The following is a 26,947-nucleotide window of genomic DNA, read 5'->3' on the forward strand; positions in this document are numbered from 1 at the left end:
TTGACAGGCATGATAAAGAGTAAATAAGTAATCAAGACTATTGTTTATTTACTTTATTTAACAAGGTAATTTAAAAGTAGAATATTGAGTAAAATGTAATATTTCTTGCCAGTCATCTCAGAAATGTACTTAAAAATAAGAGCATGAGGGAGGACCCGTTTTTTTCAGTTTTACCTTCCGTTAGGCTGTCAATGCCCTCCTTTGAGGACTGAGAAAATTTCTAAACATCACTGGAGAATTAAATCATTATAGGATTAAATTATTAAAAAAACACATAAAAAATCTTTAAAATGTGTCATTTATCCCAGGAACTTTTATTTAATGAAGAAAGTAAAAGGATGTGATTGTCAAGCAAAACATATTCTGTTGTACAGTCAGATTGATTTATTGTCTGTTTAGTTAACAGTAAAACATGTTGCACTAAAGGTAGAAAGCAAAAAAAGGACAAGACAAGACAGTTGGTTGGCATCTGGTGGCTGTTAGACAGTGATCTTAACTAGAGGTTGGCATTTAAATGAAACCTGAGCTTATGGCCTTGTACAATGTTGGGTTACCCTTGGTTTTAAATACTTTAAATATCACAAATGTGTTTAACATAACTAGAGTTACAGCTTGAAGTCTACAGAATCATTAATCCCGAAGGCAAACATTACACCGACTGGCCTTGTGCCGCTGCTGATCAGCTGCTTTGATGGTACCAGGCTTTACAGGGACAAACTCCTCTCTATCTCTTACAGTAGTTAGCCAAAAACTGTAAAGATTGGAAAAGTAGTGACAGGAACCCTGTGCACCTTGGCACTCAATGAAGGGATGAGTTCGAAAATCTCTGAGGCAGCTACCAGAAGAAGCCAAAGATTGTCCACCACCCTCATCACCTGCCCCTGTGTGCTATAAAGCAGTAGTGTTAGATAAGAAGAGTTGACCTCATAAGGCATTTCTAAACACATTCAAGCTTTTCATGAGACTCACCAGAAGGAAGGAATATCCTGTCCATAAACTCTTCCAGCCGTCTGGGCAGGGAGGAATTGCTTGGTCTTGACTATGAAATGGCACTGCTGGTGAAAAGGTTTCACACACAACACAGCGGCTGATGTGGAGGCTTATCTCCTGGCCAAAGAGTGGCATCATTGATATAGGAGCAGTAGTGGAAAGCCAATAGGATTTGTCATTGCGACTTGAGTAGTAGCATGCGTCTTTGTCGCAGTAGGAGAAAGGCATGGTGGAGAAAACGGGGAGACAAGAGCCAGGCTGACCTACATGGAGTTGATAAAAATGGGGTCAAAAACACAAATATCTATATTTTTTTCTAAACTAAGCTAGCAGACTGTGAGGTGCTGTGTGTAAAACAATAAAACTGTCTTGACGACAATGATATGGTGATTTAGGTTTTAGTAACAGAAAAAATTGGTTTCATTTTTCAAAGTCATATTGTCATTCATTAATTTATAAATGTAAAAGTTTAAAAGTAAATGATTATTTAGCAAGCTAAATAGTTGACAAACAATATTTAATTCACATATTTAGCTTGCCGGCTAAATATTTAGTCGACAAACTAAATATGTGAAATATGCACAAAAAAAAAACAGTCACTTCCTGATGACCAAGAGTTGACTACCAAAACAGAAGTTGGATCTCGTTGATCTAAATTCCTGCTGGTGAGATTGATTCACTTAAATTTTTGTGCAAAGAAATTTGCTCCAATAATATTGCAAGCAAGGGACAAATCTTTAAAAAATGAAATTTGAAACAAAATGCCTTTAAAACCTATGTCATTATTTTAGGGAGATGGCAATATTTAGATTTGTGCTAAATATGAATTTCGCTAACTAAATATTTAGTTTGTGAACTAAATGTTTTGCTTGTTAATTAAATATTCAGTTTGAAATTGTGACATTTGTAAATGAATAAATAACATGCCAAAAATATGACAGAAAAATTAACTCCCTTTTTTCTGTTATGACAGGCTAAAAAACCCAAATAATTGCTGTTAATTTTTGACTGTGTAACTTTACAAACTACACCTCATAGAGGACAAGCAATTGATATGTAGACTTACCCAGATCTTGTGTGTGAGCCTTCTCTTGTCCTTCCAGGTAGATGAGACTGTATCCCACCCACAGCTGGTTGCTACCTGCAGGACACTCTGGTACCTGAACTGACTGGCTGTGGATAACCAAAAGAAAGCCTGATCTAAGTTGACTTCTATGGCCAGGCTCGCCTGTATCACCAGGAGGACCAGGGGCACCTGAAAAGGGAGGAGATGAATAAAGAAAAACGTACGAGTCAATGAAGTGTCTCAGGACACTCGTCATTGTTTTCCAGTTTGTTTTAGTTGTGCTCTCAAATGTTCTTACGAGTATCTTTGGGATGGGAACATGATAGCATGTTGTTTACCTTGAGGCCCAGTGTATCCTTGCTCACCAACATCACCTGGGTCTCCATAGGGACCATCTAACCCAGGAGGGCCTGGTATGCCGGGAAAGCCCACAGACCCTTTAGGACCCTTTTGTCCTGGAACAGAAAGAAAAACGAATAATAAAATTAAAAGTGACAATACTTTACACACAAATAAATTATAAACTGATAAAAAAAAACCATAAAAAACAAAACAAAAAACATTCTCACCTGTTCGACCAAAAGGACCAGGATGACCCACATACCCTTGACTTCCTACACTTCCTGAAACGCCTTTTAGTCCTGGGGCTCCAGGGGGAGGAACCCTTGAATCTACAGTGATTAAATCACCAGGTTGACCTTTGACACCTAGAAGAAGAAAAGAATGACTTTACTGAAAACCAAATCCTTCAGTACATTAGTTGTCATAGTTTATAATCTTATTTCTGTTATTCTGCCATAGTGCCAACCACCTGGATCTCCAATTGGGCCAATTTCCCCCTTACAACCTTGAGGTCCAGAGATGCCCTGTTGACCTTTTGGTCCCTGAGGGCCCCTTAGCCCATCAGGACCTTTCTCACCTATGAAAGGGTATCAAAACATTAAGTTCTGGCCAATATCACCCTGGAATGTTTTTGGCATATATCTTGTATTTAAAGGTACCCTTTGGTCCTGGAATGCCACTGTGGCCATGAGGCCCTGGAGGTCCTGGAACGCCTTTATTTCCCTTATAACCTGGAGGTCCATAATGGCCATCTGGTCCTGAGTCTCCTTTGTATGAAATGCTGCCACCTGATGGCCCAGGTGGACCAGGAGGACCTGAAAACCCAGTTACAAATCCTACATGTGAATTCACAGCTTATATTCTATTAGGTTTTTTCAAAGATAAAGTTCATAACTCGTAAATATAACAAGCAAAACATAGTAACCTGAGGGTCCTGGGAGCCCTTCATAGCCTCTATCTCCTTGAGATCCATGAAGGGGGTTTTGGCAGACTTTGCCAGATCTACCAGGTGTTCCTGGTATTCCTGGAAAACCTGCAGGAGAAAACACACAGTCAGACTCATGTATCTTGATAATAAAGGCAAACTACAATCTAAGAGGCCAAGTCACAAATGAAATAACTAATTTCGCAACTAAATACTGACCTGTAAAGGGTGCATATTTATGCAATTACTTTTTTCATGTTAGGCATCTTGTTTATGTCATTATTTTGCAGAAATCTGTTTTCACTTTTACATTAGAATATTTTTTGTAATTTATCATAATCAATTATTGTTGCTTATAATTGATAAGTAAAAGACATAAAAAGATTAAACATTTAAAGGTTTGAGTGGTTTTTATAGGCACTGTAAATACAGAATGAATTTCAGACCTGTGTTCCCAGGTGCCCCAGTTTGGCCTTTAACCCCTGGAATAGTTGCCCCTGCCGGTCCCAAGATGCCCCGGGCGCCTTTGGCTCCAGGTAAACCATTTTGTCCACGAGGTCCAGAAGTGCCTTGACCTAGATTTTAATAAGGCAGTTATAACATGGTATTTGTCATTTGAATTTTGATTTTGAGATTTACTTATCATTGAAGTGTAATCTTTGTCAATTGTTTCTTACCATCTGCTCCCCTCATCCCTTTCGGACCTCTCAGCCCATTCAATCCATCTAGACCTGGTGTTCCAGGGGAACCTAATATAAATCACAAGGGAACATAAACACATGCTGTTGTGTGTGGCTGGCACTAAAATTAATTTCCCCTTCCTTTAAATGCAACAAAAACTTATTGATGAACACCATGTTAGCTTTTTCCTTTACAGCATTTACTTCGTATCTTCAATGGAACCCATGTCTGAATTTTATCAAGAACGAAAACCAGATAACACTTCAGTACTTGTATTTGTCAAAAATACTTAAAGAAATTAAATGATGGCCACAGCAAGTAATCACAAATCACAATGTCTACACTCAGCGTGTTTGCATGTGTATGATCAGTTAGTAATGCTTTTAAAAAGGACTGCACCTGGATTGCCCCATGGGCCCGGGGGGCCAGGTGGTCCCACAGCTCCTTCGTCACCTGGAGGACCTCTAATGCCTTGGCGCCCTGATAGACCTCGGGGCCCAGGAGAGCCTAGGGATGCACATGTAATGACAAGGTCAACACAGCAAGCTAAAAAAATCAGAAGGATTGGATTTTTTGGGGCTGTTTTTGCTTAAAGATACATTTCTTGAATTTTCTCTTTAAAAACGTGCTTTATATATGGTGATTAAATATATTTTACTTTTTACAGTACAATGCACAATGAATTAATGCATTAACGTTTTTATTTCATGTAGAAGGGAAGCAAGGGAACAGTGACATCTTATGTCACAATGCAGATTTTTAGAATATTACCATGAAGCAGCATTCTTTATCAATAGGATGAACAACTGAGCATGAATGACACAGAACAGGTCTCTTGAAAGAAATAACACATGTAATTACAAGGACAACAGCACAAATGTAGAAAGTGTTTACTATAACATTTTTTTTTTATCATAGCACCAACATTATTTAATGCTGTGTTGTATAAATTATTATCCCAATTTTTAGTGGCACTCACCTGGCCCTCCTTGTCTTCCGGTTTCCCCAGCAACCCCTGGATGTCCAGGTTGCCCTTGCCTTCCCCTGGGTCCTGGGTCACCTGGATGTCCTGGACTTCCTCTAAGTACTAGATAAAATAAACTTGGTTTTAAACTGCAATTTTGTTAAGTTGTAATTATAGTCAGAATAAAGTTTTTAGGCACTCTGTTTTTTAGACATGGACTTACCACTGGGCCCAACCTCCCCAGGTAACCCTTTGAGTCCTTGTGGGCCAGGTCTCCCATAAGATTGGCCTTTATTACCTAAAACAGATTTATTAGAATTATCTATAAGATTTTTAGGGATGGAAATATGCCGCATCCGTATAACTGTATAACTATTTATGATTACTTATGTGATATGTAAATAGAGTCTCTATACCAATACTTAGAAATAAAAAAAAATTAAAACACATATTTTCTTATATCACTGATTAAGACACTAATATTCCCCGGACTTTATTTGATATTAGTGAAAGGCTGACAATTCTCTTACCACATGTACCCCTGAACTCTCATCTAATAAGTCCTGCAATTAATTTAAGGTTTATTCAAAAATAAAGTTGAAAAAATTAATTAAGAAGCATCGGATTCCATCTGTGATAAAATGGTGACGTCTCTGGAACCTCCAGAATCCTTGCACCATTCAGATGAATTTGACGAACTGAATTATGTAGGTTTGCCAAGAACAGAAGTTCTTTTATAAACAGTTGATCATAATATAGTGAATGGTTGGCTGGAAAAATATGTGGGACTGTCTGGTCCTGTGCTAAAGTGGTGCAGGTGTTATTTAGCACTCATTTGTCTCATTTGGTAATCAGAAATGTGTAAATAAAGTGATAATATAGAAGAGACCAAATTATTTGACAAAGAACTGTTATTTTCTCATCTATATTTATGGTAGGCCTTTAATGCAGTCAGGGAGTATAAAACTAACGTGAAGTTGGATCTTTTTTGAGAATTTATTAATACATTTTTAATCATTTTAAAATGTATGTCAGTGATTCTGTTCACTGCAAATTCTATTTCAGCATAAAACGTCATAAGAGTTACATCAAATAAAAACAGAAATTAAATGGAAAATAACATACTGCAATAGATTTATCTTTTCTTCACAAAATGAAATCAGCTGCATAGTCACCACCACTGATTTAGAGCACACCATCTTATTTCTTACCTTTTCCACCAGGAAATCCTGGGAGGCCAGGGATACCAATTTGTCCTGCTGGTCCTGGATCTCCCTAGAACAAAGCAGGAACACATAATTTAAGATACAGTATATTCTAAATACTAAAATGTTTAATATTTCAAAGAAATCTGTATTTTATTGTGAAGTTATAGACAAAAGCCTTAGTGACCAAGCTGTGGGTTCCAAGACATGGTTATGCTGATCTTCATAATCTCATAATTACCATTTTCATGTAGCCTACCTACTCTGGGGATGAACAATTAAGGTTGAGTGTTGTGTTAGATAAGACGAGTGTTTGGACTGACAGCATGAGCACAATAATTGCTGGCATACTAAATAGATTTTTCTAGAACCTCACCGCTGATGATGCAGTAAGAAAGTCTCAAAAATCTAAAGCGCAAGCAAGCTGATCCGTGCGCTAGTGTGGACAGATCCATTAACACGTAATACATGCAAGCATATTTTCGGATTTGTATGCACAGTTTATTACTACTTGTGTAGTTTGAAACATGTAAATTTGACAAACTGCTTACATATACATATGTAAATGTTGAGGTACGCATTCATGCATTGTGTAATGGATTTGTGAATTATGTGGTGCTCTTACAAATTTTCTTGTACGCTTGTGGATCTCATTGTATGCTTTGTGAATCTTTCTGAGACTAATTTAGCTCCATACACATAAAATATTAAAGTCAGCGATACTGATTGGAGAAAATGTCTAATGTTTTTCCCCAGCAACCGCACACGATTGGCTAGTTAGCTGCATTTCTGGGGCGCTGGTCAAGCACCATAAAAGAGAACTGACAGGAGTCTGTTTGTTGGGGAAAATTCATTGTTGGATGAGAATTAGTTTGTGTAAATAATTCAGATTACATTTAGGCACACACTATGAAGTAAAATGGGCAAATACATTTTTAATCATGTAGATTATTTTAAAATTCCCCCGCCCCCTCCACATCAATGAAGGCAGTGCCCCGTCTGAACCGACCGCCATTGAACACTGTAACTTAAAAACCCATTATTCAATTTTTTAGATGATATTGTGTACCTGATCTCCAGTATTCCCAGAATACCCCCTTGGACCTGGGAACCCTTTAATCCCATGAAGTCCACGGAGTCCTGATAATCCTTCTCTACCTGGAATACCAGCAAATCCTTTTAATCCTTGTGATCCTGGCCATCCATCAGGCCCCAAATCGCCAGGCATGCCTGTGCTGCCTTTGTATCCTGGAAGAAATGTAACATATTGAAAAAATATGCAATGTGCCACAGGTTGAAACATTGGAGAATGTAAAATATCATGATAGAAAATATTATAATTAAAGCTTTATTGCCTGCAAGCCCTGTCTGACCAGGAGGCCCCCTTCTTCCAGAAAATCCAGAAGGACCTTTTGTCACGTTGACAATTGGACATAATCCTGGGACTCCCACAGGTCCAGTTGAGCCTGGGGAGATCACAGAGCTCATAAGCAACCTCAGATTTTTCAGATTATGTAAATAAAGAACAACACTAGAACCAAATCAATGGCAATGGCCTTGAAGAAATAAAGAAAAATTTGTCTGATTAATTAATTACTAGTGCAGACTGTATATTCTGCTGTGATTGTCTGTGTTTTACCAGCCAAAGTCAAAACATGCAATTTACAAAAAATAAAAAAATAAATAAAAAAATTGTAGTTGAATAAAATTTTTGCCCAAAGTGGCTAATTAACAAAACAAGAGAGAAAAAAATAACCTGAGCAATAAATTGTAAAAACCGCTGATGCAAATTCTACTATTAGAACCACATTTTTCGGATTGTAAGTCATACCTTTTTTATTGCTTTGATGGTCTTGTGACCTACATGTCTTATTCCTCTTCATGACACATTTTTTTTTAACTGTTGCATTAAATGTTAATTCATTCTGACGGACATTAACCAAGGAGCAAACATTATCTAATCGTCTTTTAAAAGACGATTAGATCATGTTAAAAGCAAGATGGCGAGAACTGGAGGAAGGAGTTTACAGATGGGCGCTTGAAGAACGTGTGGCCAGGAGAGGCTTGTAAACGGTGCAGTTAACCCTGGCAGTTGCCAAGGAGATGAATATGAATAAATCTGCAGGCGAACTTTCTTAGAGTTTTCTTTCTGTTACCAAATCATGAAATGCAACTGCCTCGCTACCAGAGCATGGACCTCGGTGCGTCAGAAACTACCAGGCAGGGTCGACAATTTATGTGACTAATTGAAAAGCAGGTAACTGGACATGTGTCTCCAGGTCGTATCGTTAACATAAATGTGTCCCCCTTCATGTTTAATCGTATTTAAATAAATACAGTCCAATGCTTCTATTTTTACTACTTTGTAATACGACTTTTATTTTGGAGCAGTAATCTGGGAAATATGTTAATTTAAACAAGATAGTTGATTATTGGGAATTTAATTTGTTTATTGGATAAGACAATGAGGTTTCAAAACAGGAGGTGGTGTAGTTTGCCTTGAGTTGAAAAGTTATAAGAGTCAATGGTTATGTCAGTAAATATTTAAAAAATTCCAAGTGGATGGCATTTTACATTTAAGTCCCAGAGTGGTTTTAATTTGTCTTTTTTGAATTTGTTCCAAGGCCATAAAGGTATCCAAAAGATGATCATGCATTTCACGCACACAAGATGCAAATTATAGAAGATGTAAAGAAGGGAAGAATGTACTAAATGTTTTTATTTCTTTGGTTTACCTTTTTTACCACGAAATCCTGGATCACCTGTATTTCCATAACGACCAGGAAAACCTCTTTCTCCCTTTTCACCTGGTTGCCCTGGAGGCCCAGGATTGCCAGGTATACTTCTAGACCCAGGCTTCCCAGGCAAGCCCTTTTCTCCTAAATAAATAAGCAAAGCATTTTTCTAATGAGAAGCATTTAAAAATGTTTTAAAGCTGTTGTTTGGAGTAACAAAAACATGATAGGGTTGGGTTTCAATTTGCATGGAAGCTAGGATTGCATAGTTGTTTGCTGAAGAATTACATGCCAATGAATCACTACTGATTTACCTTTCTGTCCCTGTAAGCCATGAATACCAGGGTCTCCTTGAGGACCAACAACCCCTGTTGGTCCAGCTGGGCCAGGAGCCCAGCTGGACCAACCAGGATTACCTTTTAAACCCTTCTGTCCTCGACCAGGTGGACCAACATCTCCCTTCACCCCTTTCTGACCAGGGTAGCCTTGATAACATTACAAAATATGCAAAAAGTTAGGAAAAATATTTATTTCTCAATATCATTAATGATGACCATCATGTGCTCACCTGGCACTCCTTGTTCACCAGGGCGCCCTGAAGGTCCTGGAGGTCCAGGCGTACTTACTAGTTCACAAACAGTACATGGTGGACCTTGGACACCAGGATCTCCAAGGTCTCCACTGTCCCCAGGATCTCCCTTGTGACCTTGGGGTCCTGGTGGGCCTTGTAATCCTGAAATTCCATTCTAGAATTGGTCAAGAGTTCTATTACAGACAATATAAAGTTTCATACAAGTTAATGTTTTTTCCTGAAATTTAACATTTAAAACGTCTAATTTGATGCAAGCATTATTGTATTCCCATGTATGGCACAATATTAGGGCCAAAATTAAGATTATTGCTCACCCACTCCCTTGTCCAGGAAGCTATATCTATTCCAAAACCATCTACTGGTCTGATTAATGATGGGTCAGCAAAGGAAGCTGAGCAACTGGCAGCGCACATTTACATAAGCATTGAAGAGGCTGGTCACCCCGTGCATTGAATATTTACTCTGCTGTCCATTAGGACAAATAGGCTCCATTAGCTTTGGATTGTCTGGTGTCAGCACTTGATGGCCTAGCATTATTATTGGAAATGCTAACCATGCTAACCATTATTTACTTTGTTAGATACATGCTTTTTTCTTTAAAGAAAACGTTATCAAGAAAAATGGTTGACATAAAATATCTGTAAGCAACATACTCTTTTGATAGAATTTGCAGTAATCCAAAATTACATAAAGTATAAACATAGACAGGTGTAACCCGGTTTTAACTTCCATTCCCCCATTATCCGGTTTCTCCACTCCCTGTCCCCTTTATCTCAAATCTCGCGATATCTTTAATGTAATGTCAGCGATTCTCGCGAGATTTTCACACCGCCAATCGCTGTTGGGAATCAGTGTCACATGTACCATCGCAGCCTATCAGACAAGGTATACTAGCAGGAGCCGGGAGGTATGAAACATTAGGACGCGTTGGGAGGAGCAGAGCTGCAGGTTAGTTGAGCGTTGTGTCATTCATCATTCACCTTAAATCTGTATGATGCTTACATAATGTGCTGAACTGTAGGAGCCAACTACTGAGAGCCATAAAGGAGGTGAAAAAAATCTGTTTGTGTGAGATAAAACTGCGGAATTGGTGAGTGTTTCCGTGTGTGATTTAGCATTAGCTCTTTGTCACTGTTTGTTGGTGTAGCTGCTAAATGACCGACTGTTAACCCATTTGATGGACAATAAGGTGCCTTAAATATTTATTGAGCACTTGTTTAGATTTGGGTTTTTTTACATTTCATGTTAACTAATTTATATGGTGCATGTTTATTGGATTTTTCATGGATGTAATTTATATTTAATTTTATAAATATTGAAAATGCATATTGACTGAAATTGACTGTTTTAGAATTATTTATAGTGCAAAGAATGCCATTTAATGAATTTGTGTGCACACTAGAATGTTTTGATTATTTATATATATATATACACTGAGAAAGTGGTTCTGTTTATTATTCAGGCCAGGTTCGATGGCGAGTTAGAACCCAAGAAAAGATTGCACTTTTGGTGCTGGAAGACTTCTGTTTCTCCTGCCAGGCTGGTAGGAGGCTCCTTGCAGCTAATGAACAATTTTGTCCCCACTCTGATCTGACTTTGGCCAGCTGATGACCTGCACTGCACCAAGCATTTTATTAGTAATCTGCTTGGGACCTCTAATCAACTCCATCTTGGGGTAGATGAACTGAAGGGTGTGGGTTCATTTATGTCGGAACTGTGAGATTGATAAATGTTGGTTTTTGTTTGTTTTTCTTTCTTTTTTGTGCATTTTTATATGGCCATTTGGATGTTTCCACTGTTGTAAATATGTATATAATTTTTTTCACACTATAAATACAAGGCACTCGCAACTGCAACTTCTAGTCTGTCTGCTCCTTCATGAGTCGCACTTACCTTCTGTGAAAACTAGCCCATTGATCTTATTGGTCACAATCCATTTACATTTATTGAAAGTATATTATATTTACAAATATGCTACGCAATACTATAATATATGGAACTGAAGTTGGCTTTCAATTCCAGTTTCTTATTCTGAGAAAACTATTTGTGGGGAATAACATTACGTAAAGGTTTCACAAGTCACAAAATTTGGTTTCAAATATTATGCCATTAGTGTAGAATAATCTTACCCAGGTTTGAAAAGTCTAAGATTAAAGATGCAGAAGGTAGTTAAACTTTGCCCTTAAGCCATTTCCAAAATGGCTTAAGGGCAAACTTCACATTACAGCAATACAGTATAATAATACAGTATTGTGTAGCTACATGTGTCATTAGCCCCTCCAACACTAACACAAGTGATTTGTCTCCTTCTCATTTGGTTCCACCACCCTGTCAGTTACTGGCCTATAATTAATCAGATGAGTAGATGTCTTTGGAATAGATATAGCCCCCTGAGATGAGGAAATAGCCATCTTGTCTCAGGAGGCACCAATGATCTCACCAGTACTCCCAATCCGTGCCCTACCCTTCTGGCTCATTAAATTACCTGGTGATCCTCGATGTCCAGGGATTCCAGGAATTCCATATGACCCCACAGCTCCTCGTGGTCCAGGAGCACCAATTGGACCTGGCCAAGCTGAAAGGATGTGTCCTGGGTCCCCTTTTCTGCCATGGGGTCCTGGTAACCCAGGAAGACCTTCAGGGCCATCCAGGCTAAGGCCAGTGGGACCACGGTCACCTGGATCTCCATTTGCACCAATAGATCCTTAGGAAAAATTGTATAGAGCCAGGTACAATAAATAGTTGTGATTCAAACAATTGTCATTTCAGACTGATGCTTAATCTTCCAAAAAGCTTAAATTGAAGTTATTTTCATATGAATTGTACCTGGTGGTCCAGTCAGAGTTTCTCCATCATCTCCCTTTATACCTTTAGGTCCTTGTTGTCCTGGAGTTCCTTGATAGCCATCTCTTCCAGGTTGACCTTGAACACCTTAAATTTGAAAATTCAACACAAGTTTATGCATTGAACATGAATATTTTTTTTGTGACTCAAATGTGATTTGATTTATTGTCCAGAAAAAAAGTGAGAAACAAAACAGCCAGTTACTTCTGACCTTAAATTTCAAGAAGAATTACCTGGTAACCCTGGCTCACCCTTAGGCCCTGGTGGTCCAATTTGGCTTTCATGACAGCATGGCTCTGTTTCACCTGGTAAAAAAAGTACAATATTCATATAGAAACTTTGGCTATAGTAGAAATGGGAGAACCATATTAGCACAGCGTAAGATCTGACCTGGTGGACCTTGTCGTCCTGGAACTCCAGGAAGCCCTGGAAGTCCCTGAATTCCTTGAAGTCCAGGTTCTCCCTTTAGGCCAGGAAATCCAGGACCTGGGGGACCAATGGGGCCAGGGAATCCTTTGGGTCCTGGAGGACCTGCATAACCTTTGGGTCCAGGGCGTCCCACATAGCCAGAACTCTTCAAATATATAGATTTGCACCAAAAAGTCAATTTTCCTTGAATCCATTGAAATAGTGCTATTTAGAGTAGATGTAAAAACAAGTGTCCAGCAAAGTGTAATCTAAAAGTAGCAAAGCCCTAGAAATTCACTGCTTATACTATACATAACTCCTAAAATATACATAAAAGTTTGAAACAAATTTATACTTACCGGTGGACCAGGTTCTCCCACCAGACCAGGGAAGCCATCTTTTCCAGGCTCACCTGTTCTCCCTGGAGGACCAGCGTATCCTGGTTCTCCTTCATCCCCTTTTGCACCTTCCCAAGACAAAAGTATATGCAGTGGTCGAATCTGTATGAAACCTATTGCACCATACCTATAATTTATCAAGTGTCATTTTAAATAACAGAAAACATGCAGTGTTTCCGCCAAATATAATAAATTGGTGGAAAAAGAACTTGATATACACATTCAGAACACAAACACACTCACCTTTAGTACCGCTCACATACGTGTCACCTTTCTCACCCTTTCTTCCTTTTAGACCTGTGAAACCATGTGCGCCCTGCAAAAAAGGTAAATATTAAATATTTTTCTATGATTACAAAATAGAGTACAATTTTTGACATAAAATTTGGTCAGTGACGAATGTTGTCTTTACATCTGGTCCTCTTGAGCCATCATTTCCCCTCAGTCCTGGGTCTCCCTGAGGTCCCGGAGCTCCTGGAAATCCCGGTGATCCTGGATAACCAGGTGGACCGGGTGGACCAACAGCCCTCAAAGCATGCACACATTTACATTCCCCTGGACAACCTGCAGGATCGAAATGACAAATTATTAAACACTACAGTGTGGCGGTGGGTTATTAAAACCCAAGGGTTTTAATAATTTCTTGGTGCTTCATCCCCGTTCTTCACTACGTTTGGCTTGCTTCTGTTTTTCTATTTGCTTTGCAAACAAGTCTCCTCAATTAGCTCAGTTAAATTTGTGCTCATTAGAAAAAAAATGTTTTGCACCACCATGTCTTGTCAGGACAGCTACTCTTTCTGGAGTCCATGTTGCTTCATGTCCAGAGAAGTTTATACAGTCAGTCATGACTTTGGGGGCCACGTCATCTCCTGATGTTGGACCACTGTGTTTCTGCAGTCCACATTCAACACAGCCATCTACCAGGAAATTAAGACCATTGTTTTCCTGCTGACGAGCTTTATGGAAATGCCGATTTGTTTTTGTTTTTTCAGCAGGACTTGGCACCTGCCCCCAAACTTATTCATTGACCATCATGTTACTGTGCTTGACTAGCCTGCGGAAAGGCTTTACCTAAACCCTAACTCCCATATTTGGCTCTGTTGCCTTTAAACATAGCTCCAGCTATGTATAGCACACTCTGCACACACATTCCTTATATGGCAGCTTGTAACCCTGCATGTCTTTAAACGCGTTCAGACTTTCTTACTTTTTTTTTTCTCTCACTCTAAGTGTAAGGCCAGAAACATGCTCTGAAGGCTTGAGATATAAAGTGCAATCAGACACTACATCATAGTCATCAAAGTTACAAGAAATAAAGTCTTGAAATATTTCACTCCATATGTAATAAATTTATGTAATACATAAGTTTCATTTTCTGAAATCACAGACACAAATTTTGAACTTTTTCATGATATTCTAATCTTAAACTGCACTTATATGGCAGCTAATGAAATCACACTTTCACAAACCCCACATACATTTTTCTATCAGACAATTAATCACTATTTTAGATTTCTGTGATCATAGGAATGAGCAACCAGTAAACCACACTCAAAGATACAGATGACAGCACACAGCTGCAATAACTTCACTTCAACATGCACTCTGTAAAATCAACCAGAAGAAAGCAGCTGGCCTAGCAGGATTCTCATACCTCAGGCCAGTCTTGTCCAAACTTGCCTTAAGTTGATTGTAATTATCTTAGTACCTAGAAAAAGAATGGTTAAGGTGTTTCAGTGGATATCATCTGGTGGCACTAACTCTTCATCACAGAGTGTTTTAATAAAGCCAATCGCTCATATATTAGCTCTGTCATACCTGCCTGTTTTGATCAAGATTGGTCTACTGAGAAAAAAGTTGAGCAAATGATGGATTAATCTCAGTTTCCAGACAAATACAGCACTCACAAAAGAATGTTGTTTTGTAGATTCTAGCTTAGCTTTTCACACAATCATTGTGCAGAAATTGGGTTAAAAATGAACCAAATTTAACCCAATTAAATATGGGTTTAATTGGGTTAAAGTGGACAACAGTGTTGTTCACTGTGTGCATGAAATATGAACTTTAGGAACGACAAACCACAGAATGTTTGTAGGAGAGATGCACCCCCACTCACACCATCTTCACTCCCCTCCCACCTTAATGAGCAGCAGCACATTTGCCGTCTCAAAGCACTATTCATAAATACACACACACAACTGTAAATATATATATATATATATACAGCAAACAAATGTTAAATGAGTATAAATGTGTACAAGAATAAAAAGTTGGGGAACAAAAGATATATTGTTTATATGAATGTGCTGTACAACTGGACATAAATGCTAAAGCAAGAAAGTGCATAGATTTAAAAATGGTCAGAGTTTTTGCTCCTTTTTTTTCTGAAGTGGCAGAGCGTTCAATCATTTATGAGTAGTGACTGCAAAAACTGCGATAGCTTCTTGTTTTTAATTTAGAAGCTGGGCTTTCTGGCAGCAGTGAAATATTGACTTCAATACTCAATACCTCACTAAAAAATAGAAAATAGAAAGTTTAGTGTTTTAGTTTTAAAAATTAGTTTCTGGAAAAAAACAAAACAAACACAGGAAGCCAAGCAAGTGCAACAATCACAACAACCAAAGAAATACTGATGAATTTCCAAAAATCAAAGCACACTGAGATCTGGGTCATCTGCATACACAGAGAAGAAGAGAATGTTGAGAACATTCTAGGAGTTCACATGCTGACTAATCTCACACAGGGAAGGAAAGAATGTATCACTGCACACTGTAATAAGGCTTACTGCTGTCCCCCAGATATCTGCCAGAGTCCTGTGACAAACTCATTCACAGTGGTGTTGAAGAACAGTACTGATGAAAAGAAAAAAGACCTGTGAAGTATAGTGGGGCGCAGAGAACATCCTCAGTATAGAAATGTATCTCTTCAATCTTCAAGGTGACCAACTACAAAGAACAGTCTCCCACATTTCAGCAGATTCCACTAACCCTGGACATCACTTAATTTCTTAAGGACATCGGCACACCCAAGGAAAAACTTATCATCTGCAAAAGAGATTATATCCACAGGCTGTCAAAACTATGACTTGACTTGCCTCTCTCCTTTTCACCTCAGATGGAAAGTTTCAAAGAACCAGTGACTTAGCTTAAAAGAGCTATTAGCTGATTATAATATTGGTACTTATGTGAATACAATTTTAAAATTTGCATCCTCTGAAGTTTTTTTGTTTTACCACTAGTGATGACTTTACTGTTAATAATTTCTTGCCTATTTGCTAATAAAATTAAACTTATCAGAAAACATTTTATTTTTACAAAGAATATACACAGCATGCAGAGAGGCAAATTACCTTTAACTCCTTTTAGGCCTTTGTTTCCAGAAAATCCTCTGGGTCCATCTTCACCAGGTTCCCCTGGAGAACCAGGCTCACAGTAATAATCTGTGAGATTGCCAAATAACACATGTTGACTAACATAAACTATGTCCACAGAGGGTTTTTTTTATGACTTGAGTATTTAGTATTTAGAGGAATTACTTCCACATCCTGGTCAGATCCCAGTGCGAATGTCACAGCATCACCACAAACAAAGCAGAAACAAAGTCATTCAAAATAATGACTCACTGAAGGTTTTGCACAGGAATCTATAGATATAAGGTTGATGTATGTAAGGAGTCTTGAATACCTTGTGGACCAGGGCAACCATCAGGGCCTCTTTCTCCTTGATGTCCTTTTGCTCCCTTTGGTCCATGAATGAAATGTATTTCATTTGGATCGTATGTCCCTGGTTCTCCCTTCTCACCCTTTTCACCAGGGTCACCAGGTTGACCAGGTCGGCCATGTGCCTCTAGAGAGGAAAGGAACATTTTGTGAGACCTCACATGATGAAAGCCTGACCCTTACAGTTTCAACCTATGTTAACAAAGATTTTTAGAGCGTGACAAATTAATAAATTAAAGAAGTCATTATACAAATTACTACAACATCAATTATGTATTTTATTTCATTTTATTTATTTATTTATTTTTACAAAAACTGCACTATTATGTGCATCTATGATAAGGCAAAAAAATTCTTGGGTAAACTGTTATTCATAGGACAGTGTTTAAATTCTCGACCTGTAATGGACCGGTGGACTTTCCCTGAAGTTCCCCGCTTTTCACCCAATTTCCGCTTCAGTTACGTGCCAGACCTCCCACCCCAAACCTTCTCATCCCTGTAAGGATAATTGGGTATAAATAATGAATTGATATTTAAACTCTGACCTGGTAAACCTGGTGGGCCTGGAGGGCCAGGTATACCCATATACCCAGGCTCTCCTGGGAACCCAGGTGCACCTGGATATCCACGGTCTCCTTTAGGACCTTACATGATTAAACATAGAACAAAACAAATCTGTTATTTTAGTCATCTGATGTGGCAATCCTCAGCATTTCTAAGACAAAAATGCCTTTCAGTTTTATCATAAATATGAACTGATGCTCCAGTGTAATTACTTAAATTTGAAGTTTTCTTTATATTATTTACTTAGTAAAAATCTTGGAGAGAACATAAGAGATTTCCAGGTAACTTTCTTTGCTGAGCTAGAAGACCTCTGTTTGTGGTTTAAGTCTGCAGACTATTGTAACTTAGGAAGAAATCTAATGTTAGAGCAGTGTTTCTCAATTCTGGTCCTCAGGGACCGCTGCCCTGTATGTTAGGTGTTTCCCTTCTGCACCACTTGAATAAGCGAATGATAAACAGGCTTCTGCAGTATGTGATGGCTGAAGAGGAAACTATGCAATCATTTATTAGGGTGTTCTGGAACAAAGACACATCTAAAATATGCAGGGCAGTAGTCCCTGAGATAACAGTTCGACCAACAATCAGTGGGTTGCCAGTTCGAGCCCATGCCTCATCCATCTCTGTCGTTGTGTCCTTGGACAAGACACTTCACCCAACTTGCCTGCTGAAGGTGGTCAGAAGAGCTGATGGCACTACTGTAGTAGAGCAGCCTTGCTTCTGTTGGACTGCCTCAGGGCAACTGTGGCTACAATCCAGTAGCTTGCCAACATCAGCATGTGAATGGGAATGACTGATGTCATTGTAAAGTGTCTTTGAGTGTCCTAACAAAGTATTTTATATTCATTTCATTCCAAAACAGCTTCTAGGTTCTTTCTCTTCTGCCTGCAGTTTTATTATCAACTGGATCTTTGTTGTTTTATTACTGAGTATAACCAAATTGCTTTTCACTGGATTTCGATCTGAATCAAATTCATTAGATATGATGAATATGATATGATGATTCCGTCGTCATAAGAAGTGCGAAAGAATCGCACTGAATATTATACATTTTGACCAAATTGAATAAATGTAATCTGATATGATTCTGAAGAGTCAATAAGTGTTTTCATAAGTATACATGAATTACTTGAACTGAATTGCATTTTTCAGTGAGTCATGTTTCAAATGGGTACTCTAAAAAGAAAACTGTGAAGACAAAATACTTCATGTAAGGTATGAAAGTAATCTTTACTTCACTGGAATGTCAATTTACTGTAGTTTTTTTTTTTTTTTTTTTGCTGCTTCTGGATACTGTTATAGGAAAAGTTCAAAGCAGGTCATGATCTGGTCTCACCTCTCACATCACTTTCATTATGAAATTGTGTAAAACCAGGGGGACCTGGATCCCCTGGCCAACCCTGTTGATGACAAACACACATGAAAGACATTATTGTTAACTTAATGGGACAATTGGAAAAACATTCTATCATCTAGGAATAGACGGTTATCCTGTTACATTTAAGTAAGTAACCACCAGAGGGCAGTACATGACAAAAGCATGTTTTCTTTTTATTTTGACATACCATTACGTTCAATAAATTCTCATTGATGGCTGAAAGCACCTTTTAAAAATAACATCCTTTAGTGAGTTTTAATCATTATTTTCGCTAAGCCCACATTTCTGTATTATTATTATTATTATTATCCCATCCATCTTCTGTTCACCCTTTGTCCCTAATGGGGTCGGGAGGGGTGCTGGTGCCTATCTCCAGCTACGTTCCAGGCGAGAGGCGGGGTACACCCTGGACAGGTCGCCAGTCTGTCGCAGGGCAACACAAAGACATACAGGACAAACAACCATCCACACCTAGGGAGAATTTAGAGAGACCAATTAACCTGACAGTCATGCTTTTGGACTGTGGGAGGAAGCCAGAGTACCCGGAGAGAACCCACGCATGCACAGGGAGAACATGCAAACTCCATGCAGAAAGACCCCGGCCGGGAATCGAACCCAGGACCTTCTTGCTGCAAGGCAACAGCTCTACCAACTGCACCACTGTGCAGCCTTATTATTATTATTATTATTATTATTATTATTATTATTATTATTATTATTATTATTATTATTGTTGTTGTTGTTGGTCTCATGTAATATTCCAATTGTCTAAGAAATTAAATGTTGTGCTTTCATTAGCTGTAAGCAGAAAACCATTATGAGTGGCATACTGATACATGAAAACATCACTATATTGGTAACATTCTGTACTATTTGTGTTTTTGTTGAGTACATGAACTTTTCAATAACATTCTAATTTAATGTATTTCTCTGGAGCATCATTAACCAGAAAACAAGTGATGCTTTATATGATGGACAATTAGTCAATTGGTGTCAAGTTTCATATATTTGTATAACTATCTGCTATTTAAAATTCATTATAGACTAAAAAAATTATTTTACAACTGCACAGCAAACTGATTGGATGTTTTATTTAGTTCACCTTTTCTCCTATTCTTCCAATGAGCCCTGGAAGTCCATTGTCTCCAGGGACACCCTAAAATCCAAAGCAGTGCACAGTAACCTGTGTGAAAGTACAAACTAGGCTTTATGAGGGTCTAATAGTACACCAGGTGTACCTCATGTCCAGTCAATCCGTCTCCGCCAGACTGTCCAGGTCTACCCTAAAAATTGCATAAAGGATTTTAAATAGATGTTATTTTTTTCTAATAGCAACTAGAAGTATGATCTACTGGACTTACTCTATCCCCTGGAAATCCCAGGATTCCCTTCTCTCCTTTAGGTCCCGTTTGACTAGGGCTGTAGATACTCTAATTTGGAAAAAAAAGAAAAACAAAAAATGTTTTGTTTTTCCCACAACTGACAGCTAAAAGAAAGAAAATGTAAGACTTACTCGAATCCCTTTTGGTCCACATGGTCCAGGAGGACCTTTATTCCCCTGGAAGGCAAAAAGTACTGAAATGTGGCTATAAAATGCAGAATTTTTTTAGTTTTTACAAAAGCTATTCCACTATATAAAAGCTACAATGAACTTAATAGTAAAGTTTGAACTTTTTTGCTACCTTCTCACCCTTATGGAAAATGTATTCTGAAGGATATCCTTTCTGTTCTTCTGGTCCAGGTGGGCCAGGTGGTCCAGGTGGGCCTTGTTCACCCTGGAGTTTAGAGTAAAACATTAACACATGCATGCAATATAATCAGAAAAAGACACTGAATAAACAGTCACCAAACAACAGAATGATGTCTTACAATTTCACCTCTAGGCGATCTTCCAGGGTCACCCTGCAGGACAAACAAATCTCTAATGTCAGTTTATTTGTGTAAAGTTGTAAAAAAATACAGACATAGATGTTTGGGCTACTTACAAGTGATCCTTTCACACCTTTAGGACCCTCTACACCCTAAAGGAGTCAAATATCATTTTGTGTCTATATGATGAAGCACTGAAGCAAAGGATATAACATAAACATCTACATAAAGATGTTTAACCTTAGGCCCACGAAGTCCTTGAAGGCCACGAAGACCCTTAGGTCCAATGTTCCCTGGGCTTCCCTGAGTTCAGTAAAGATAAAAAGAGAAGAGATTTAATCTGATGCTAAATACACTGTAATAATACAATGGACATAAAAACAATACCTAACCGTGGAAATTTGTAACGTTACAGTCAAAATTATAACCTACTGTTTGACCATCATCTCCATCGATACCTCGTTCACCCTGTAACAAGAATAGAGGAAAGCAAATGAAAAAGCAATTTGGAGTGAAATGTAAAAATTTGGACCTTGTACACTAAGTGCCATACAATATAGACTTTGAAGCTCAGAAAACAAGACTTCTGACGGAGAACAGCTAATGTTACTGAATAGAAATACTCACAGGAGGACCTGGAAGAGCACCAGTATAATTAGGTGTTCCTTTGCTTCCTTTAGCACCATTTGGTCCCTGATAAGAGGACAGCAAAAGCTCAAATAAGAAATACTCATGCTTCAGAAGAAATGTTGTACATATGTATGTATTTTTTTAATGCCTGTCAGATAAACTCAGGATGCTGAAGTGAAAAAAGGCATATGCTTATTTAGATGTTATATTGTCTTTTCATTTGTTTGTATATTTAGTATGTTCATGTTGCTTCTTTAATGCTCCCCTAACTTAATAACTGAGATGTACTCACAGGTGGCCCATGGAGGCCATCCAGTCCTGGCAGACCATCCGGTCCTGGTTGACCTCTTGTTCCATTACAGCCATCCAGTCCTGGTAAACCAGGCTCACCCCCTGCTCCGGGGTGGCCCTTAAGAGCAATATGAAGTAGTGTCAAATTACAATTAAAAAGTTTTTCAGTTCATATCCAAGGCCTAACTGGCACTAAATAGGAGAGTATGGATGCAAAAATGAAGTCTAAATCTTGCCATATTTATGAGCAGTGGAGAAAATCAAGTTGGCAGCTTATACTAAGTGTTGCTTACAAGTTTCCACTAGAGGTCGCAAAAACACTCCCATGAACATGAGCTGGATTAACCATGAACTAGTAAGGCAGGGACTGACAAACGCCACATGATAGATAACAACAAACAAAGATCTCCAACACAGTGATCAAAGGAATAATCAAATGTCATTTTAACATAAAGAGGAAGTGAGAAGCATTCAACTCAGCAATAACTTATACAAATTTTGAAAATGCTAATTCTCTCCTTGCTGCTCATTTTGAAGGATATTGTTAGGATATTGACTCTTGACATGAAGAAACAAACTCACTGGAAATCCTTCATGACCCGTGAAACCGGGAACACCAGTCAAACCCTGAAACATACAATTCAATTGTTAAAAACAAGATGACTACACAGCACCACTGACAAACCTATTTTGATAAATATTTGCAATATTGCTGCTAAATCTTGCAACATTCAACGTTGATTTCTTGGCCCCTGCTATTATAATTAAAACATCAAACTTTCATCTGAGCACTAACACGGTCTCCTTTTGGCCCCTGTAGGCCATGTGATCCTGCTGCGCCCACTGTTCCCTTCTCCCCTTGAGGCCCAACTCGTCCTCTTTGTCCCATTGGACCCTGAATACCTTGCTTTCCTGGTTTCCCTGGAGGTCCCTACAAAATAAATACAATTTATTAATGTTATGAAAAATGTTTTGATACGATAAATTAATGGATGTACAATGTGTGTAATGTTATGTGTACATCAGTATGAGACAAAATGGGAATTGTTTTAGTTTGGTGAGGAAAAACATTACCCATGTTTCTTACCCTTGCACCTTTAGCAGGATGACACACACACTGAGAGCAGTCTCTGCCTTGACATGGGCCTTCAAATTCCCCCTTAAGAAACACAGACAGTTTTTGTGAGCAGTAAACGTTGCAGCTACTTGGAAAAGTCCTGACTGTTGAAAACTGACCTATTTCCTCCACTAACGGGAAACATTACAGATAACACTCAGATGCATCAGTGTTCCCAGACATACCTGAATAGATATGAGTACACTGACCTTGCTGCAAATTTGTTTGTGCTAAGCTTTTCGTTCACAAATATTCCCACCAGCAGCCAGGTGTGTGTGTGTTGTGGGAGTTTTATGCAGGATAGAAATCTTTGCCACAAAGTTTTCTCAAAAATTCCTAAATATTTAGGTGAGTGTACGCCACCAGCAATGAACAGTTATTTATAAATCTGTCTAACGTTTTAGTTTTGCTCTAAATTTCCAAGGGAACATGCTGAGAAGACTATACATCTCCACAATGTAGAATTTTAGTTTTGGCTTAGTGGATCAAAAAAGGTCAGCATGGTAAGACCAATTGCAATATTGTACTTTATACTAAGGAAATAAATGGTTTTCCTTCAGTAAGGTGACACTTTATTTTAGATCTATGCAGACTTTTTCACCCTGTCAAGAGAGATATGTATTGTCAGTTTGTTATCCCCTTACTTCCTGAAGTGATTTTATTTTTTAGATAATCACTTTTCAATCTAAAAAATTGAACTCACAGGGTGACTCACAGACAATATATACTTTAATTTGTAGATAAAGCCATGCATAACTTAAACTCAACAACGTTGTGTGGGCAGATTAACTCTTACATTTAATGAAGTAGAAAAAACAAAATACACAATTTATGCACTGTCAAGTTGCAATGGCTAATTAACATAAGCCACAGTGGGAGGAGTATAACTAACACTAGTCAACCAGCTAAATAAAGATGTTTGATTTTAAAATACTGTGATTACATATTCTATTAGTAATTTAATAACCCAAAAAATATTTATAAATGGCACCCATCCTTTAACCATAATAGACTTGCTAATTTACAGCATTTTGTGCTGTAAAAAAACTCTGAATTCTGGACAACACATGTTAGAAACACATAAAAACTCAGTACAGGCCTTTAGGTGCATCAGTTGCACCAAGGCTTCTTTGTGCAAACAAATGACATGAGGTCTAAAAACAGTTATCAGACTAGGAGAGCGACAGTATGTGAAGCAGAAAGGCAAATAGTATTAACATGAGTCCTACATGTATACAGTTCAGTAAATAACAGCGTTCTTTTTGTCACTGTGGCAAAATGTTGTTTGTGAAATACAAATGTAAACTTTATTCTGGACACTGCAGTAACAGAAATGGGAGTGACAAAGTTTACAGAAAATAAGAAATAGAACTTTAAATCGTACTTCTATGCAAGACTCATATTTAAAGCTAGATAGCTAACTACTTTAAGTACTCAAATCAACATTGACGTTTTTTTTTTTGTTGTTTTTTTTACATACGGAACAGCAGTTCATACAGTTTCAGTTTGAAAGTACACAATATGGATTACTATAGCTGATGAAAATATATTATAGGGGCATATATGACATTATAGTATGTAATGGATATGCTACTTTTAGTGAAACAGGGCACTGCCAGGTTTTTTATCAAACAAAATGGCCAGAAAACATGTACAATTAAATAATAATGTAATAAAAATAAAAAAAAATAAAAATCATAGTCAATGATATTTAGCATTATTTGTTTTTTATCATGAAATTACTGGACATTTTCTAAAAAAAAAGGATACATACATATTCTGTTTTAAAATATTTAAAATGTACATAAAAGAACTGCTAAGTTATAGAATCTTACTGCTTTGAGCAGCTGCACATGGATGACCAGGAAAATGAACCACCTGTGAAATAAATCATAGAATAAATTAATCAATATATCAATTATTTTTCTTTCTTTTTTTTGTAAAATTGTCTGTCTGTGTAAAATTAAAATCAGCTGAAAACACAAATGTACTAGAGCTAAACTACAAAGCTCCTTATTCCATCAAGTTAAAGACTGCATGCATCTGTAAATCAGCTTACATTATTACCAATAATTACTTTATTTTATTTATAGAGACACATTAAGCCAAGGTAAGAGATTCACAGTCACATAACTCCAAGGCATAGTTTAGATCCAAGCATTTCTGTGTTGTGTTCAAAGAATATTAATATGTGCTCTATTCCTTATAAAAAAGTGTATCATAAAAAAATACATAAATCAATTAAAGTGATTTATGGGCAGTAAATATTTGGCAGTAAAATTCACTAAACTAAATACAGTCAGAAGGTTGTGAACACAGTTACCATGCATGTACCTAAAAAGGATTTGTGAGCACACAGTGGCCCGTTTTAATAGCAAGCAGATGTGTGGAATATCTGAATAAACAGACCAGAAGATTGTTTGTATCTAAGTAAATAGACCTACAGAACATTTCACGTAAACATCCCGATGAATTTCAAATGTGCTTGCACTGCGTACTGTCTTGTCTGAAGAGTTACGTAGGGATATTGTGACCTCCCCTGCCCAGTGTGAAAAAGTGAGGAACACACCCCTAAAAATAGTTCCTACAAAAAATATCCACTTTGTATTGCTTCTATAAATCACTTCTGATCAACAAAATTAGGTTTTTGACAAAAGGTTGTTGAGAAGTATAACCTAGTGGATGGATACAAAAAAAAATCTCATCCTTTGGAGTTTAGCTAAATCTATTATCATAAAATGGAAGGAATATGACCTATTTCAGGACTGTCACATCTGTCCTCTGCTCTGTTTTCAGATAATGTATGATCCAATATCTTCACGTAATTAGCCACAAGGCTGCCATGTTGACAATTGAAACAAGGTTCTTCCGTGAGCAAGGCGGGATCCATGAGAGTAAGAACTGAACAACAATATGAAACAAAGGTGAAAACTGATTCTTTTCTAATTCACTACTTTTAGAGCCATTGCTTTTGAGTATGATCCATCACTATTCCTTTAAAGAGAAACCTCTGCCTAAGGACAAAACCACCAAAACATAGCTGTCTTCAGAAACTGACAAGTCAGCCAAAGAAGAACATAAATAAGAGAAGCGGCCCAGAGCACCACAGCTCTGAGGTTGCTGCTGAGATAGAAAATTTGCCTGGGGGAGTATGCTGAGAGGAAACCTATTGATCATGCACCATACAAATCTCAGCCAATATTACAACTAATGCCATTGCTGAAGAAGAAGTCCAGCTTGCTGTTTAAATTTGCCACAAGTAATATTGGAATCATAACAAGCCTGACGAAGAAGATGCTCTAATGAGACGAGGTCAACTTTCTGGCTGTCAGACAAAACGGAGAGTTAATGCTGAGATGCATCACCCTGAACACACCATTATCATGGTCAAACACAGTTGTGGCAGCATTATGCTGTGGAATGACCTTTCTTCAACTCAGACAGAAAATTAGTCACAGTTGATGGATGGAGATTTAAATAATTACAGTATATCATGACGTGAGAAGAAAATATGTTATCGGTTGCAAAATATTTCAGACTGTGGTGGCTGTTGACCTACCAGCAGGACAAATCAGCAGTCAAATACATATCGGACAAATGTTGATTAAAGCAAGCTGTGTCAAAATGCCCCAGTCAAAGTTCAAGCCAATGTAAAAATGAAAATTTATGAAAAGACTTAAAATTGTGATGTTATAAGACATCATTCATCCAGTCTGACTGAATTAAACATATTTTCCAAAGAATATATAACAGATAATGATAATCCAATTAGATGTAATAAAAAAATGCACTGAGCTTACCAGGAGTTAAAAAACATCATGAAAGTTACTTTGAATGCCATCGCTCATCTTCTGAGGCTGCTGAACAGTTACTGAAGGCCTCAGTGCTGCCCCCTTTGGTAGATAAAAACAAACATCATGCAACAAAGTCAAGTTAGTCACTGGTCACATCATTTAAACAAGTGCAGTAATTTAAAAAGAATCTAGTATATCACTGACTCTTGTTTAACATAATAAAAAGGCAGATATTTCCAAGAGTCTGTTAACCTTGTTGTCTACAGGTTTTCATTCACCCTTAGAAATATTCACAACTTACCAAGCCACTCAATTTATTCCAGTGAAGGATTCAGTAGATCCCAAATAATCTGTCTCACAGTCAATGAAAAGCCAAACTGCCACTGTTTGCTGCCGGTGGGAATGAGATGAGCACAAGAATATTGTTTGGGGTAAATCA

At 37.8% G+C, this 26,947-nt stretch overlaps 1 protein-coding gene across 2 annotated transcripts; it reads right to left on the bottom strand.

Moving 5' to 3' along the window:
- Nucleotides 1–284: 284 nt before the first annotated feature.
- On the bottom strand, nucleotides 285–26,942 carry LOC114146118 (collagen alpha-4(IV) chain-like). 2 transcript variants are annotated; one of them, XM_028019918.1, is made up of 48 exons: nucleotides 26,810–26,942; nucleotides 26,515–26,607; nucleotides 24,550–24,592; nucleotides 22,685–22,756; nucleotides 22,394–22,528; nucleotides 22,180–22,224; nucleotides 21,599–21,715; nucleotides 21,304–21,369; nucleotides 21,109–21,144; nucleotides 20,917–20,979; nucleotides 20,793–20,828; nucleotides 20,677–20,709; nucleotides 20,490–20,582; nucleotides 20,321–20,365; nucleotides 20,169–20,237; nucleotides 20,046–20,090; nucleotides 19,910–19,963; nucleotides 18,766–18,829; nucleotides 17,414–17,512; nucleotides 16,834–16,995; nucleotides 16,686–16,694; nucleotides 16,500–16,589; nucleotides 13,563–13,714; nucleotides 13,394–13,466; nucleotides 13,112–13,218; nucleotides 12,735–12,918; nucleotides 12,578–12,649; nucleotides 12,327–12,431; nucleotides 11,986–12,204; nucleotides 9,477–9,641; nucleotides 9,223–9,393; nucleotides 8,909–8,980; nucleotides 7,529–7,639; nucleotides 7,243–7,421; nucleotides 6,180–6,243; nucleotides 5,192–5,266; nucleotides 4,984–5,091; nucleotides 4,404–4,511; nucleotides 4,001–4,072; nucleotides 3,770–3,898; nucleotides 3,324–3,431; nucleotides 3,058–3,213; nucleotides 2,868–2,975; nucleotides 2,626–2,763; nucleotides 2,395–2,511; nucleotides 2,057–2,245; nucleotides 970–1,253; nucleotides 285–888 (listed from the first exon to the last, which is right to left on the bottom strand). In XM_028019918.1, the coding sequence occupies exons 2-48, from the start codon at nucleotides 26,553–26,555 to the stop codon at nucleotides 631–633; spliced, it is 4,941 nt and encodes a 1,646-aa protein (XP_027875719.1). In that variant the 5' UTR covers nucleotides 26,556–26,607; nucleotides 26,810–26,942; the 3' UTR covers nucleotides 285–630. The 2 variants fall into 2 exon arrangements, with proteins under 2 accessions (XP_027875719.1, XP_027875717.1); XM_028019916.1 differs by having other exon boundaries at nucleotides 8,909–9,052.
- Nucleotides 26,943–26,947: the final 5 nt, after the last annotated feature.

Source organism: Xiphophorus couchianus, chromosome 6, assembly GCF_001444195.1.
Source record: "Xiphophorus couchianus chromosome 6, X_couchianus-1.0, whole genome shotgun sequence".
NCBI lineage: Eukaryota > Metazoa > Chordata > Actinopteri > Cyprinodontiformes > Poeciliidae > Xiphophorus > Xiphophorus couchianus.